The 15,186-nt window shown below is 59.1% G+C and overlaps 3 protein-coding genes across 9 annotated transcripts; 1 reads left to right on the forward strand and 2 right to left on the reverse strand.

The window, feature by feature from the left end:
- Nucleotides 1-22: 22 nt before the first annotated feature.
- On the reverse strand, nt 23-3,038 carry MAF1 (MAF1 negative regulator of RNA polymerase III). Of its 3 annotated transcripts, none has more exons than XM_087447269.1 (8): nt 2,705-3,037; nt 1,902-2,027; nt 1,668-1,796; nt 1,425-1,590; nt 1,163-1,284; nt 961-1,080; nt 675-812; nt 23-556 (listed from the first exon to the last, which is right to left on the reverse strand). In XM_087447269.1, the coding sequence occupies exons 2-8, from the start codon at nt 1,982-1,984 to the stop codon at nt 535-537; spliced, it is 780 nt and encodes a 259-aa protein (XP_087303395.1). In that variant the 5' UTR covers nt 1,985-2,027; nt 2,705-3,037; the 3' UTR covers nt 23-534. The 3 variants fall into 3 exon arrangements, with proteins under 3 accessions (XP_087303395.1, XP_087303396.1, XP_087303397.1); XM_087447270.1 differs by lacking the exon at nt 2,705-3,037 and adding an exon at nt 2,281-2,361; XM_087447271.1 differs by lacking the exon at nt 675-812 and having other exon boundaries at nt 2,705-3,038.
- Nucleotides 3,039-3,313: 275 nt separating this feature from the next.
- Nucleotides 3,314-8,300, forward strand: SHARPIN (SHANK associated RH domain interactor). Of its 5 annotated transcripts, none has more exons than XM_087447262.1 (9): nt 3,316-3,904; nt 4,173-4,347; nt 6,861-7,013; nt 7,095-7,236; nt 7,320-7,410; nt 7,492-7,645; nt 7,725-7,843; nt 7,931-8,059; nt 8,140-8,300. In XM_087447262.1, exons 1-9 carry the CDS (start codon nt 3,710-3,712, stop codon nt 8,221-8,223), a joined length of 1,242 nt encoding a protein of 413 aa, XP_087303388.1. In that variant the 5' UTR covers nt 3,316-3,709; the 3' UTR covers nt 8,224-8,300. The 5 variants fall into 5 exon arrangements, with proteins under 5 accessions (XP_087303390.1, XP_087303388.1, XP_087303389.1 ...); XM_087447263.1 differs by having other exon boundaries at nt 3,319-3,784; XM_087447264.1 differs by lacking the exon at nt 6,861-7,013 and having other exon boundaries at nt 3,314-3,904.
- A 1,086-nt stretch (nt 8,301-9,386) lies between these two features.
- On the reverse strand, nt 9,387-11,919 carry CYC1 (cytochrome c1). The gene is made up of 7 exons (XM_087447268.1): nt 11,756-11,919; nt 10,935-11,131; nt 10,722-10,848; nt 10,477-10,634; nt 10,228-10,388; nt 9,791-9,891; nt 9,387-9,688 (listed from the first exon to the last, which is right to left on the reverse strand). Exons 1-7 carry the CDS (start codon nt 11,882-11,884, stop codon nt 9,584-9,586), a joined length of 978 nt encoding a protein of 325 aa, XP_087303394.1. The 5' UTR covers nt 11,885-11,919; the 3' UTR covers nt 9,387-9,583.
- Between the last annotated feature and the right edge of the window lie 3,267 nt (nt 11,920-15,186).

Below are 15,186 nucleotides of genomic sequence, written 5' to 3' on the forward strand. Positions count from 1 at the left end.
CACACGGAACCTAGGTCCGCACTAAGTCACAGAAACTTTTATTGGAAACAAACGAGCTGCAGCAAAGTGACACTCAGTGCACGCTGCCCAACGGGCGAGGTGGGGGGTACAGGGGGGCGCCAGGGGCCAGCCCAAGCCCAGGGCGGATGACCGCTGGGGCCAGCTTGCCGAGTCTCGGGCCCTTCAGGCTGGAGTGTGCAGGCCCAGGCCTGATCCAGTACAAAATACAAAAATAAACTCTGTGGTCCAGCTGTCCCTGCCTGTGTCAGTTCGTTTGGGCAGGGCAGTGGCTATTCCCACCAAGCCCTGTGCTGTACTGTCCAGTCCAACCACAGTTGCGGCAGCAGGAGCCTGTGGGGGTGAGTGACCGGCGATAGGCTGGAGCCAGAGGGCTAGGTGGGCGTGGCCTTGGGCAGTGCTGTAGCTGCAGCAGCGCCAGGGTCTCACCAGCAGCTGGGGAGGCCCTGGGGCACCTCAGGTGGGCAGGTCCAGGCACTGGCTGAAGCTGGGTGAAGCTGGGGCCTCTGCTCCTCCTCACATACAGATCACCGGGACCCTAGGCAGAGGGCAGCACACCATGAGCCTTGAGGAGCCAACACCCAGGAGACCAGGCAGAAGGGGTCAAACCCTGTTCTGCCCACCCAGGGAGCCAGGCCACCGAAACCATCACACACCTGTCCTCCTCCATGGCACTAGTCTCCTCGGGTCCGCCCTCACTGCCTCCACTTCCGCTCTCTTCCTCTTCCTCCTCCTCCTCTCCCAGCTCCATGTCCAGCTCATTGCCTGCCTCCGAGGGAGTGTAGGTGGATCCACTGGGGGGGGGGGGGGGCGGGGACTGGTCTTAGGACTGCCTACCCCTGGCCTGCTGCTGGCCCCAGGGAGGACAAAGTCAGGAGGGTACTGCTGGGGAAACGGTGCATGGGCCAAACAGGGAGCTGGGGAAGAGAAACAGGCGCCAACCTGATGGAGCGGCAGCTGAAGAAGACAATCCGCTTAAGCCGCTTGTTGTAGAAGAAGTAGTTGAAGGACCAGAGGCTGCCATCCTCCCCAAAGGGGTCTGAATCCAAGTCTGGGTTGTAGCTGTGGAGTGTGGGGCAAGAGGTAGTGTGAGGCCCCAAGTGCTGCACACACTCAGGGCCCACCTGCGGGGATGCTAGCCCACCTGTAAATGTCGCATTCGGCTAGACAGATCTCCTCATCCACTGCGTTCCACAGTTGTGGTTTCAGGGCCTTGAAGTCCTCCCGCACAGCCGAAAACAGACTGCAGTTAACTGCATTCACCACCTAGGATGGTCACAGTCGGGGCTGACTAGGACCTAGGACAGCAGGCATGAACTGGGCAGAGCCCAGGGGCCACCAAAAGTTGGGGAGGACAGTGGGGATAGCTGTGGGGCTGCAGGTCCCGTCCCCCACCCGACCCTCACCCAGCTGAGGCTGGGCTCCCGGCTGAACTCGTGGCTTCGGGCTGTGCTGAAGTCATAGTCAGGCCGGAAGGACTCATTGAGCGTGGCGATCAAATAGAAGAGGGTCTTGCGGCTGCACTTGTCGCTGAGGGGGCCCTCGTCCTCACCACCTTGGCTCTTGCTCAGTCTGCACAGAGAGAAGCATCAGCCTAGCACTGCCTCGCACCCCACAGCCCCAGGTGGGCAGGCCCTGCCCTGGCTCACCTGCTGGGGCTGAGGCCCGAGGTCTGGGGCGGGGACAGTGCCTCTAACACGTGTGGCTGGCCCTCCTGGCAGAACTGCTTGAACATGTGCTTGTCGTCTCCTGCCATCTTACATGAGTAGCTCTCAATCCTATGGGATGCAGGCGGGACCATGGAGCATGCCACCCCTCAGGTTGAACTCAGGGCCAGGGCAGAGGGACCTCTGAGACACCGGCCCCCAGAGCCCTGGCCTCACCTGCCGATGATGTGGGCATCTCCAGTCTCCACGGTCAGCTGCGAGTTGATGGCCTCGAAGCTCGAGTTCTCCAACAGCTTCATGTCCTTGGGGAGGGGGTCCTGTGCTCTGAGGGCCTAGTGCTTCCTGAGGGTGGGGGGCAGTCCATGGGTATCTGGGCCCCGCGGCTCAGCCGTCAGCCCTCCTCCCCAGTAAGTGGAGCCGCTGTAAACAAGCTGGGTCCCTCCCGCAGCCTGCTCCCAAGCCCTGGCACTGGCAGGAGAGGCGATGAGATCCTGTTACCCGAGAGCGGCAAGTCCAGGCCTCAGCTCGGCCACACCCCCTGCACCTCATACAAGTTCTGGAGCCAGGATGGGGGCCCACTGGGGCTGCTGCTCACCCTGGGGCTGCTGGTTTAGTCTCTCTCTCAACACTCTCATCCCGACGAAGGAGCCTACCCACCATGGGGGTCACTGTGAGCCTGCGAAGGGACAGGCCTCCTGCAGTGCCTCTCCAGCCGGGCTCCTCGGCCATGGTGAGAACCCACACCCGGTCAGGAACCAGAACCCCTGGGCTCAGGCCCTGCGGTCGCCTGGACGCCGCGCTCTTCCCTCTTCTGCAAGCTGCCTTCCGGCGCGAGAGAGGGGAAACTCAGAGGCTCCTCCGCCCTCCTCCGCAAGCGCACCGGGGCCCGGAGGGAGTCCAGCCCCCGGAGGGCCTGCCGCACTGCGCGCCGGGCCGTGCGCCGGGCGCGCACTCGCCGCGCGGCCTGCTGGGGGCTGTAGTTCGGAGTCCCGGGCGGCGCCGGCGCAGGCGACACCTACCTGCTTGCTGCGCTCAGCCGGGCCGGGCCGCGCCGGGCCAGTCGGTGCGCGTCGGCGCGGGTGGGAAGGCGGGGCGGGGTCCGGCGGCGCGGCCTCCTCAGGACCGGAGGGCGGCGCCGCGGCCTCCGCTCGGGCCGCACTGTGTTCGGGGAAAGAAGCTCCGCGGCGACGTCCCGTCACTCCCGGCCCTGCCGGCCCACCCGGGCCGCGACCGCGACATAGTCTCGCCCCTGCACGGCGCCCGACTATCGCGACGGACTTCCCCGCCGACCGCCACAGATCACCCCGGCGAGCGAGCGAGCGACCTCTGTCTCTCTCGGCCGGACAACAACAAGCTTCTGCAAGGCCTGGCCCCTCGCCTCTGAGTGGCCCGCTCCAGCCGCCGGAATTGAGAGCTCAATAGCCATTGGTGGCACTACCCGCCGCTCAGTCCTATCTTCCACTCTTACTGGCTTCGGTGCATGTCCGTCACTCGTCTCTCGTGCGAACCCGCCCTCCTCCTTGGCGCTCATTGGTCACGGCCCTTCGCCTGCCCCGCCCCTGGTGGCCGCCCGGATTGGGAGGAGGCTGGCAGACCCGCGTGGTGTGGGCGGGGCAGCGGAGCGGGTGGCTGGGGGTCGGCCAGGAGGGGCCTGGCACCGGCGTCCAGCTCCCGCCAGGCTCAGGAGTAGACACGGACCGTCGGGCTGCAGGCCCCGCTCGCCCGAGCCTGTAGGGCTAAGGGACCGCGCCCGCCTTCCAGGGGTGGCCAGTGTTTCCGTCCTTGACACCTTGCCCGGCGTACAGGCCCCCAGGCCCAGCCTCGCCCGCCCCTGTGCGGAGACCCTCGGGCCGTGTCCATCCTGGGCAAAGCAGGAGGGTCAGACGCGGCCCCTTCTCGGGCTCCGATGCTCTGGCCGCGCCCGGAACCCCAGTCTCCCGGCCCCGGTTTCCGGCCGGCGGAAGCGCTCAGCGGCCCGGGCCTACGGAAGCGGCCTCGGAGGGCGGGACGGGGCCGGACCGGAAATGGCGCCGCCAGCGGGCGGCGCGGCGGTCCCGGACCCGGGCTCGGCTGCGGTGCTCTTGGCCGTGCACGCCGCGGTGAGGCCGCTGGGCGCGGGGCCGGACGCCGAGGCGCAGCCTCGGAGGCTACAGCTGAGCGCGGACCCCGAGCGGCCCGGGCGCTTCCGGCTGGAGCTGCTGGGCGCGGGGCCCGGGGCGGTGAGTGGGGGCGGGGGGCGCGGAGCCCAAGTCCAGGCTCCTCTGCGTGCCCTTGAGCAGTGAGTTTTTCTTGCTTCCGTTCTCTTGTCTGTAAGATGGGGATAATGCTGCTACCTGCCTTTATAGAACTACTGTGAGGGTTTCGTAAAATAATATTAACGAAGGGCTTAGGACAGCGAAAGTGGCCTATAAATGCTACCTCATATTCCTCTGATCGTCATGCAGTATGTGCTGGGAGGCACTGAGCCTGGACTGTCATCCTCCTCAGGTCAATTTGGAGTGGCCCTTGGAGTCAGTCTCCTACACCGTCCGAGGCCCCAGCCAGCATGAGTTGCAGCCTCCACCTGGAGGGCCTGGGACCCTCAGCCTGCACTTCCCTAATCCTCAGGAAGCTCAGCGGTGGGCAGCCCTGGTCCAAAGTGCCGCCGTGGAGGGACAGAATGGTCAGTGCCCTGGGGCGAAGATTGATTTGGTTGGCCAGGCATTGTGTTAGTGCTGGAAGAGAGCAGGAGTAGCCCTGGCCCCCCAGGCCTGGATGGGGGAAGTAGTGGGGAAATGTTGGGCCCACCTTACCCACTGCTGGGGTTCTGGGAAGGCTCCCAAGAAGGAGAAAGTGGAGAAAAGGAGTAGAGGCCAAAGAGCTGGAGCCTGGAGTATCAGACAAGTTTGGATGGGCAGAGCAAGCAGGCCCTCAGGACCTGGGTTCTGAGAGGACAAACTATCAAGTGCAATGGGAAGGTATTCAGTGGGAGAGTGTCAGGCTCAGATTTGAGCCACTTAAGACAGACCTGCATTCGTGTGGGGTGGTGCAGATACAGCTGGAGAGAAGGATGTTTCCAGAGATGCTTAGGAGATGGAATTTGCTGGATTTCATGGCTGTTTAAGTGGAAGAGTTAGTGGTTGAGACAAAGATGGAGGGACCAGATACTGTGGGGCTCCCAGATAGAGGGCCTGTTGGGGAGGGCATGGAGGTGGCCAAGTTCTTTGAAAGCATTTTTTTTTTAATTTTTATTTATTTTTTGTGAGGAAGATCAGCCCTGAGCTAACATGCATGCCAATCCTCCTCTTTTTGCTGAGGAAGACCAGCTCTGAGCTAACATCTATTGCCAATCCTCCTCCTTTTTCTCCCCAAAGCCCCAGTGGATAGTTGTGTGTCATAGTTGCACATCCTTCTAGTTGCTGTATGTGGGATGCCACCTCAGCATGGCCGGACAAGTGTGTTGGTGCACGCCCGGGATCCGGACCTGGGCTGCCAGTAGCGGAGCGCGTGCACTTAACCACTAAGCCGCGGGGCCGGCCCCTGGCCAAGTTCTTACACATCTAGGAGGCAGGGGATGGATGGATCTCGGGGGGAGCTGGGGTTCTGGAAAGACTGGAGGTATAAAAGGTCAACCGAGGTCACCAGGAAGCAACAGAAGCAAGAAGAGAAGAGAGCCCCAAACAGGCAGGCAGACAGGGCCCCAGGAAAGGATGGAGCCCCAGATGTACCAGAAGAGCTGCCAGAGGGGCAGGAAGAAAACCATTCAATGTGATCTAAGAGAGGCCCAGACAATATAGCATTTGCAGAGGGAGAAAGGCTTTTTTTAATTCATTCATTCATTTATCCATTCACCAGGTGTGTATTTAGCACCTGCTCTAAGCACCCCTTTAGGCTTTGGAGATTTAGCATGCATGAAACTTCAAATCCTTGTCCTCTTGGAGTTTGAGTTTCTAGAGAGGAGGCAGACTTGAAAAATAAACAAACTTCTGTCAGATGGTGGAGGCGATGGGAGTGCTGGAAGGGAGGGGTTTGCAATTTAAAATAGAGTGGCAAGGGGCTGGCCCGGTGCTGTAGTGGTTAAGTTCCTGCCCTCCACTTCAGCAGCCCGGGGTTTGCAGGTTCAGATCCCAAGCGTGGACCTGCGCACCGTTTATCAAGCCGTGCTGTCGCAGATGTCCTACGTATAAAAGTAGAGGAGGATGGGCATGGATGTTAGCCCAGGGCCGATCTTCCTCAGCAAAAAGAGAAGGATTGGCAACAGATGTTAGCTCAGGGCTAATAATCTTCCTCACCAAAAAAGTAAATAAATAAAAATTATTAAAATAGGGTGGCAGGAAAGGCCTCGTGAAGGTGACACGAGTGCAATTTGAAGATTGTGGCGCGATGTGGCCAGGGGACAGCAGGTACAAAAGCTCTGAGGCGGGAGTGTTCAAACATGTTCTTTCGGACTCAGCCAAGGCCAGGCCGGGCCTGGTGCTGGGTGCTCGGGAGCTCTGCTAATTTCAGTGGGCAGGCAGCTCGGAACACCGAGGGCCTGAGGCCATCACAAGAGCTGCGTCAGCACTGGGTGGACTGGGCCTCAAGTAGGAGGTAAGAAGGGGAGACAGCAGTGCACCCAGCTGTGTAAGGACACCCAGGACAGGCAGTGGCCCAAAGGTTTGTTTTGATTGGGAGCAGCCTGAGCTGTTCTGGTTGATGGTGGAGACAGGAGAAGGGAGGAGGTCCCTGAGGGAACCAAGAGGCAGCCACCCTGACTACAGGCTCCCAATGAGTAGGAAGGGGCAGGCTCCTGAGGACCTGCACTGGTTCTGCTGTGAGGCCAAAGGAGCATCCCTGGCTGGCTGAGAGGACCTGTGGAAGCCAAGAGAAGTGGCCTGGCCTCTGTGGAGGAGGGGCACAGGTGGGACTGGACCAGAGAAGGGTCCAGAAGGATTCCAGAGCCCAAGGACCAGCCAAGTGCAGCTCCAGCTCCGAGAGGAGTCAGCAGTGACCTCTGAGGGGTTTGCAAGGGCCAAGGCTGGGGGGAAAGGCCTGGTTTGAAGTGTGGCCAAGGCAGGGCCCTGGCATGGGTTGAGATGAGGAGGAAGGAGGTAAAGGTCCTGGGAACCTGAGGTCAGAGAGCGGAGCCCTGGGTGAGTACTTGGCCGGGGGGCTGGATCTTGGGAGACCACCAGACCACCCCGTCTTCCCTCCTAGGCAGTTACAGCCTGCCGCCAGCCCTGGGCCCAGAAACGTGCCCTGTTTCTCCACCTAGTCCCCCTCCACCCAGTCCCCCTGAAGTGCCCACAGCCAAGGTCCCCCAATCCAAGGTGGATCTGCCCTGGAGCCCTGGAGCCTTGATGGAGAAAGGTAAAGGCAGGTGGCTGCAAGGGGTTGGGTAAAGCAGCCTGTTCCCGGCTGTGATGACTCTCTCTCTCTCTGTCCCTGCAGAAGAGCTGGTGGGGCGCCTGGCCCGGGCCATCGAGGGTGGGGATAAGAAGGGGGCAGCCCAAGCAGCAGCCATCCTGGCCCAGCATCACGTGGCCCTCAGCGTCCAACTCCAGGAGGCCTGCTTCCCTCCTGGCCCCATCAGGTGAGGCCTGGGACTTCTTCCTCCCCCTGCCCTCTCAACTCTCCCAGGCTCCCCATCCTTTCCCTAACCAACATTTCTGCCAGGCTACAGGTCACAGTTGAAGATGCTGCGTCCTCTGCTCACGTGTCCCTGCAGGTGCACCCCCACTGCACCATCGCAGCCCTCCAGGAGCAGGTGAGAACGGGGTCTTGGGAGCCCTGCTGGAGGTGAGTGGGCTCTGAGTGACACTGCCTGGCCCTGATGGTCTGGCCCCAGGTGTTCTCGGAGTTTGGCTTCCCGCCAGCTGTGCAGCGCTGGGTCATTGGGCGGTGTCTGTGTGCGCCCGAGTGCAGCCTCGCTTCCTATGGGATCCAGCAGGACGGGGACCCTGCTTTCCTCTACCTGCTTTCAGCCCCTCGAGAATCCCCAGGTCAGTCCTCGATTGGGGTGGGGTGAGGAAGGTGGGGTGCAGCCTGACATGGCCCTGAGCCCCACCCTATCTACTGCAGGTTGCAGCCCTCAGCAGCCCCAGAAGTTGGATGGAGAACTAGGCCGCCTGTTTCCTCAGTCATTGGGGCTGCCTCGAGCCCCTCAGCCAGCCAGCTCCAGCCTCCCCAGCCCCCTTCAGGTGCGCAAGGGATTGGGCAGGGCGAGCCTGGGCCACTGTGGGCATTGGAAGGAAGGGTGAGCAGCAGCTATCTCCCTGCCTCCCCAGCCCGGCTGGTCCTGCCCTTCCTGCACCTTCATCAATGCCCCAAGCAGACCTGGCTGTGAGATGTGTAGCACCCATAGGCCCTGCGCTTGGGACCCCCTTCCCGCAGCCTCCACCCAGCAGCCACCAAAGGTACCAGAGGCAGAGCCAGGGGAGGGGACGGGGCAGGGCAGCGAACAAGCTGAATTGACTCATCTTCCCCCTGCCCCCAGGTCACGAGGAGAGAGGACGGCCCTTCCCTTCCAGGCCCGAGGTCCCTGGATCCCCTCCTGAACCTCTCGGGGGACCGCTGCTGACTGCTCACTTGGGACAGAGCCAGGGTTGGGGAAGGGACCATCAGGCAGAGTCATTAAAGACACTTCTGAGCCAGCCAGATTGCTGCTTCACTGTGCCTTTGTGCAAACTGGGCTCCTCGGAGGATGGAGAGCAGGGCATAACCCACTCAAGATGAAACTTGGCAGAGGCAGGGCCTGGCCCTCATCAGCAGGAGGGGCTTCCTAGCCAGACCCAGGGGGCTGCTGAAGAATGTATTTGGGCTCCAAGTCCCAGGGGTTCTAGGAGCATGGCACCAAGATCTCTTCCCAGACCCCAAGGGCTTGCAAAGCCTGGCTGCTGACCACTGGGCTGGGGCCCTCCGTGATTCCCCCACCCAGCTGACTGTGCCTCCTATAGTCCATCTAGAGCTCCACAGGCACACACCTTCCCTAGGCTCTGCCCCTTCCCTTCCCTTCTTGGGACAAGAAAGGCCCACAAGCCAGAACCCTGTGCTACTGCTAAGACAACACCTTGCCCTCCTGCCACTGACAGATCCACTGCTGCGTGAACCCAGCCACCCCCAGCTGCCTTGTAGATTGCTAGGAATGCCATCTCATGACAAACAACCCACCTGACACCTCTCCACTCTGCCCCCTCCAGTGTGACTGTTATCAGTGGATAGAACCTCCAGCTGTCCAGGCAAGAGATCAGGAGTACATTCTAGGTGGTCTCTGCCTTATCTCTGTTCCTCCACAGGCTGGGAGCTGTCTCCCCGCTCTCCCAGCCACCGCCCAGCCCCGCCTCCTAACCCCAGAAACATCTTCTGCAGCTCCTACTTTAAGCCAGTGTTGACATGCCACCAGGGATCCTTGCTGCCTTCAGAATGAAGGCCAAGTGGTTCCATAAACTGACACTTGGCTGGCTACTCCAGCAGGTCCTTGGGCCCCTGGACCAGCTGGGTCAGGCCCTTTTCACCTCTATGAACAGACACTCCCCACCCTGATGAATACTGTCACCTCCTCTAACAGCCAGTTCTTTGTTCCTGCCCCACATTTCAGTACTGACTGGACTCCCAGCCACCAGTCAGTGCAGGGCTACATTGGCCACACTACATGGACATCCCTGGGAGCCCTGAGGGCAAGGGCCTTAGTCCCAGCGTCCCCTGCAAACCTGCACTCCCATCATACAATAATTCAAAAGTGTGTGTTGAGAAACTTAATTTATTTCCATGATGGGAAGTGAAGGATCTGGAGCTAGAGCCCGGCCTCCTGCCTCCTCCCCTCTTGTCCTAGAGGAAGAGGAGCTTGGCTGAGAGGGCCAGCTGAGGCCCGAATAGGCCCAGGGTAGCTCCTTGGCTTGAGGGCCCATTCAGGCAGGGGGGCAAGCAGACAACGGGCATGGTCACTTGGGCGGCCGATATGCCAGCTTCCGGCTCTTCAGGACTGACCACTTATGCCGCTTCATGGCGTAGACCAGGGGCAACAGCAAGCCCATCATCATCATCATCTGGGGATGAGGCAAGCTCAGAGGTGAGAGGCAGAAAGGATCCCCGCCCACCTCCCAGCCCCTCTACCACGCCCACTGTGCCCCTTGCCCTAACCCTTTCACCTTTAGCCCCATGCGTTTGCGATGGTCGTGCTCTGGCTCAGATGCCCAGCGCAGGAAGGTACACACGTCCTTGGCTACCTGAGACATGGTAGCTGGGGTGCCTGGGCCAAGGACAAGTGGTAAGGGCTGCCCCTGGGGGCCCCTGCTCAAGCTGGGGTAGCCCACAGAACACCCCCTTCCATGGAGCAGAGATGGGGTCCTGCTCAAGGCTTCAAAAGGGATGGGACATCCCCCCACCCCCAAGCCCAGCACACACACAGGAGTCTAAGCTAGATGGGGATGTGAAGGCTGCCCGTGAGCCTCCTCAGATACGTGCAGACACTACGCCAGCCTAGGAGGGTGCAGGACCTCTTGGGCATGAGAACACAGGGGAAGCATCCCAGGCAGTGGGGAAAGTAGGACCCAGCTTGCCCACCCCCAGGGTGGGGGGCTCTCACCATCATCAAACTCTAAGACCTCGTTGTAGATGGGAGGGGCCATGGCAATGGCTTGGCCAGGGAAGTAGGGGTTGAAGTGGAGGCCTTCTCGCAGTGACACCCCAGTGGGTGGCTCACAGTAGCCCGTGAGCAGGGAGAAGACGTAGTCCTCACCACTGTGCCTGGGACCAGATCCATGCCTCCTTAGCCCCTGGCAGGAGGCAGACCTTCCTCCCCCTCCCCACACTCCCCTACAGGCAGTCCATGTACCTAGCTCTGATGATGTAGCTGAGGTCAGGGGGCAGTGCTCCATTGTTGGCTGCTCTAGCAGCCTCAGGGTTGGGGTAGGGTTTTGGGAAGTAGTCAGACAGCTTCCCTGGCCGCATGAACATCTCCCCATCCTCATTGGGGCCGTCCTGAACCTCCACCTGCCACCAAGAGCACCATCACAACCCTGCTGTCCACCATAGCGAGGGCCCCAATCCCTGGGTGCTCAACATCCCTGGGCCCCGCACCTCCTCCGCCAGCGCCTTAGCTTCATCCTCTGTGTAGCATACGCCCACCAGGTGGCGGTAAGCCAGGTAGTCCATGCTGTGGCAGGAGGAGCACACCTGCTTATATACCTGGAAACCCCTCCGGATGCTAAAGAGAGGGAAAGGGTTAGAGATACAGGGGATTCCACCCTACCCAGTCTACCCCAAAACTCCCCTAGCCAGCCAGCCGCACACCTGGTGTGATCCAGGGATGAGAGGAGGCCACGGTGGGACCACGGATAGCTGGGGGGGTGCAGCTCCAGGTCACTGGCACTCACGGCAGAATGCAGAGCCACAGCCAGCCCTGCACCCCCTGCCGCCAGCATGCCCAGCGCTGAGAGCATCACTTTCCGGCCCCGGGACAGGCCGGACTTCGACGACAAGGACACTGCCTGCAAGAGCCCCGCTCAGCGCCTGCCAGAACACGGCCCAGCCCTACCTGGGGATCTGACTCTCGGCGCCTACCTCTCCCACTCATCCACCCAGCACTGGCCACCTCCTCCGGGCGCCAACAGCACACCTTGCGCCACTGCCCGCCCCACTCCTCCCCGCTGCTGACCCCCGACCGTGATTCGGCCCTGAGGAGGGGTGTGAGACGTGTTCTTGGGTCCTGGGCCGGGGAGCAGGCCGAAGTGAGCAAGAGTGCTGGGGCAGGCCAAGGTCACAAGCAGCTGGCCGAGGTCAGGCTGAGGTCACTTCAGGACGCGGGCCCGGTCTGGAAGGCGGGGCAGGAGCCGGCCTGGGCGCGCCCCAGGGAAGCCCCAAGCGCCGACCCGGTCGCGAGCCCCCCGCCGCCCCCACGCCCGGCACCAGGCGCCCCTGCTGCTCAGAGGAGTGGGCGCCGGGCCCTGCTGCCAGGCGCCCAAGGTCGGCAGGCAGCGGGGGTCCGGCCGGGCGCGGGCGCCGGGGGTCCGAGGCCGCTCCCCCGCTGCCTGCCCCGCGCCAGGAGCCTCCCCGCTGTGACCTTCACGGGGCTGCGGGGCCACGCGCCGGCAGGGGTCCGGACCAGCGCTCACCTGAGGCGTCCGCAGCGGCAGCTGCCCGGGCCGCGCACCGCACAGCAGCCCCCGGGCCCGCGCACCCGGCAGCCCCGCGCCCCGCGGGCCCAGCACCGCCCCGCGAAGCGAAGCCGCCGCCGCCGCCATCTTGGCCCTCTTCCGCGGGCGCCACTCCCGTCGGCCCCTGCGGCGCCACGGGAGCTCAAACCTCGCGAGAGCTGGGGGCGCGGGACGGGGTCGAAAAGCACGGGGTTGGGGCGGGGCCGGGCAGCGTGGGTGCTGGCCGGAATCTCCGCGTCGCGGCCGGCGCAGCGCTTCACCGCGCTCCTCCAGGTGTCGTGGGGACCGGCGGCGTTGGGCGGGCTCCGGTCGGGTCTCCGTGTTGCGGTGACAACGCCCAACTACCCCAGTTTCTCCCGCCCGACCGCGGGTCTCCGGGGCTCGGCGGCGATGCGCCCCCCACGGCCGGCCGCCCCCAGTGCCAAACTGACTGCATCTTCAAGGCCATCGAGCGCTTTCGTCCAGCAATATTTCCAGACCTGGCGTGGTGGCGCAGCGGATCCTGCCCCTCTGGTTACCGTGATGGACAGATCCCCAGAGAGAAGGGGGTCCCTGCCCGGGCCGCCCAGCGGGGTGGGGTCAGGGTCCTGCGGCCCGCACCTGCCCTCCTGCGGCTCCCCGCGCTCCCCCTCGGCCACAGGCAGGGCCCCTGCTCCAGCAAAGGGGGGCAGTGCGGGAAGGCTGGAGGTCTCCACCCCTGCCCAGGCACACACCCATGGGTAGGGTGGCACCTCTCCAAGCTGCACACTGTGCTCTCTCTCATCCGTTGCACAAGGATTTATTGGGAACATATTATGCCCGGAAACCGTCAGACGCAGGAGCCACGAGCATGGCAGCCAAGGTCCCTCAAGAAATTACTACTGTCGGTGAAAATGGAGGAGTAAGGAGCTTGGAAAATTTGCTCCCCCTCCGTAAAAGCAAGGAAAAAAACTAGCAAGAATTGTTGAAGTCAACTTTTTTCAGAACTCTGGAAATTAATCAAAGGCTTTCAGCACTCCCGGGAGTGTTTATTTAAGAAAAACGACTGGATCTTGGTAAGAACAGTGAGCTTTGTAGTGTTTTAACTTTTTCTGGTGCAATGCTGCTGTCCAGTTCAGCGTTAGTCTTGTAAATAACAGCCCACATTTCTGGTACTGGAGGGAGCAGAACACCCTCATTGCAAAGAATTGTCATTATTTAACCTGTCTGATGGCTCCCTGGAAGATCCCACTTACAAAGCTGACTTGGTTTGCCCAGGGCCAACAGCTTGTTTCCTGAGACTGTTTGTTGAAAGCAATTATAAGCAAGTGTTGTCATTTGGAAGCTGCCTGACACAATGGATAACAGCTGGGGGAAATAATAATAGACTAAAAGCTTAAAAGGAAGAGCTGAGGAATGCAGTGTCCACGGGGGCATTGAAAGGCCCTGCGTACAGTAGTCCCCCCCTTATCTGCCAATGTCCACGGGGGCGTTGAAAGGCCCTGCGTACAGTAGTCCCCCCCTTATCTGCCAATGTCCACGGGGGCGTTGAAAGGCCCTGCATACAGTAGTCCCCCCCTTATCTGCAGTTAACTATCATCTGAAAATATTTGGATAATTCTAGAAATAATTCAAGGGGCCGGCCCGTGGCTTGGCAGTTGGGTGTGCGTGCTCCGCTACTGGTGACCCAGGATCAGATCCTGGTCACGCACCGATGTACCACTTCTCCGGCCATGCAGAGGCAGCGTCCCACATACAGCAACTAAAAGGATGTGCAACTGACATACAACTATCTACTGGGGCTTTGGGGAAAAAAAGGAGGAGGATTGGCAATAGATGTTAGCTTAGGGCCAGTCTTCCTCAGCAAAAAGAGGAGGATTGGCATGGATGTTAGCTCAGGGCTGATCTTCCTCACAAAATAAATAAATAAATAGAAATAATTCGTAAGTTTTTAATTGCACACTGTTCTGAGTAGCATGATTAAATCTCTCACTGTCCTGCTCTGTCCTGCCTGGGATGTGAATCATCCCTTTGTCCAGCATATCCCTGCTGTATATGCTACCTGTCAGTTAGTCACTTAGTAGCCAGCTGGGTTATCAGATTGACTGTCGAGGTATTGGGGTGCTTGTGTTCAAGAACCCTTGTTTAACTTAATGATGGCCCCAAAACGCAAGAGTAGTGATGCTGGCAATTCGGATATGCCATAGAGATGCCATGAAGTGCTTCCTTTAAGTGAGAAGGTGAAAGTTCTTACTTTATAAGGAAAGAAACAAATCGTATGCTGAGAGTATTAAGATCTACAGTAACTTTTATTACAGTATATTGTTATAATTGTTCTATTTTATTAGTATTAATTTCATACTGTGCCTAATTTATAAATAAACTTTATCTTAGGTATGTATGTATAGTCATGCATCACTTAATGATGGTGATACATTCTGAGAAATGCATCATTAGGGATTTCATCTTATGTGAACATCATAGAGTGTAGTTACACAAGCCTAGATGGCATAGCCTACTACACACCTGGGCTATATGCTACTAATCTTATGGGACCACCATTGTATATGTGGTCCATCATTGACTGAAACATTGTGTGGCACGTGACTGTATAGGAAAAAATATAGTTATATAGAGTTTGGTACTGTCTGCAGTTTTAGGCATTCACTGTGGGTCTCGGAACATATCCCCCACAGATAAGGGGGGAACCACTCAATTTCCATAACATAGAAGGTCACAAACAGAAGTAGCACTGTGTACATACTCATGAAAGACCTGAAAAAGCCCTAAGCGCTCGCCTCTGGCTGACCTTGAGTCTCTGTGCCCAGGGAAGTGAAGCCTGAGGCAGAGTTGTGAACTGGCTGAGTGCTGAAGTCATGCCCCAATAAGCACACAGAGCCCCTTGGGAAAGACTGGGAGGTTTATTGGTCTCAAGCATTTAAGGAAATCTCTGTCCAATCACTAGCTGACTACTAAGCTAACCAAGTAGAGACTTCAGTGGCTACACATGACAAATAATATAGACTTGACAGAATTAGTTCAGAAAAGTCACTACACAAATACAACTACCAGAAGCAGCAACAACAGAACCTGGAATCTGACTTCCAGAATTGCCACATTACATTATTTAAAATGTCTGGTTTTCAACAAAACAAATTATGAGACATGCAAAGAAACAAGAAGGTCTGGCCTATAAATAGGGAAAAAAGAACCAATAAATAGAAACTATCTCTGGGCAGGTCTAGATATTGGATTTAGTAGACAGTCTTTAAATCAGCTACTTAAATATGTTCAAACAGCTAAAGGAAACCATGTCTAAAGAACTAAAGGAAAGCGTGAGAGTAATGTCTCATCAAACAGAAAATGTCAAGAATATAAAAATTATAAAGAGGAATCAAATAGAAATTCTGGAGTTGAAATGTAGAATAATG

This window comes from Ceratotherium simum, chromosome 23, assembly GCF_057802395.1.
Source record: "Ceratotherium simum simum isolate JZ-2026a chromosome 23, ASM5780239v1, whole genome shotgun sequence".
Lineage (NCBI taxonomy): Eukaryota > Metazoa > Chordata > Mammalia > Perissodactyla > Rhinocerotidae > Ceratotherium > Ceratotherium simum.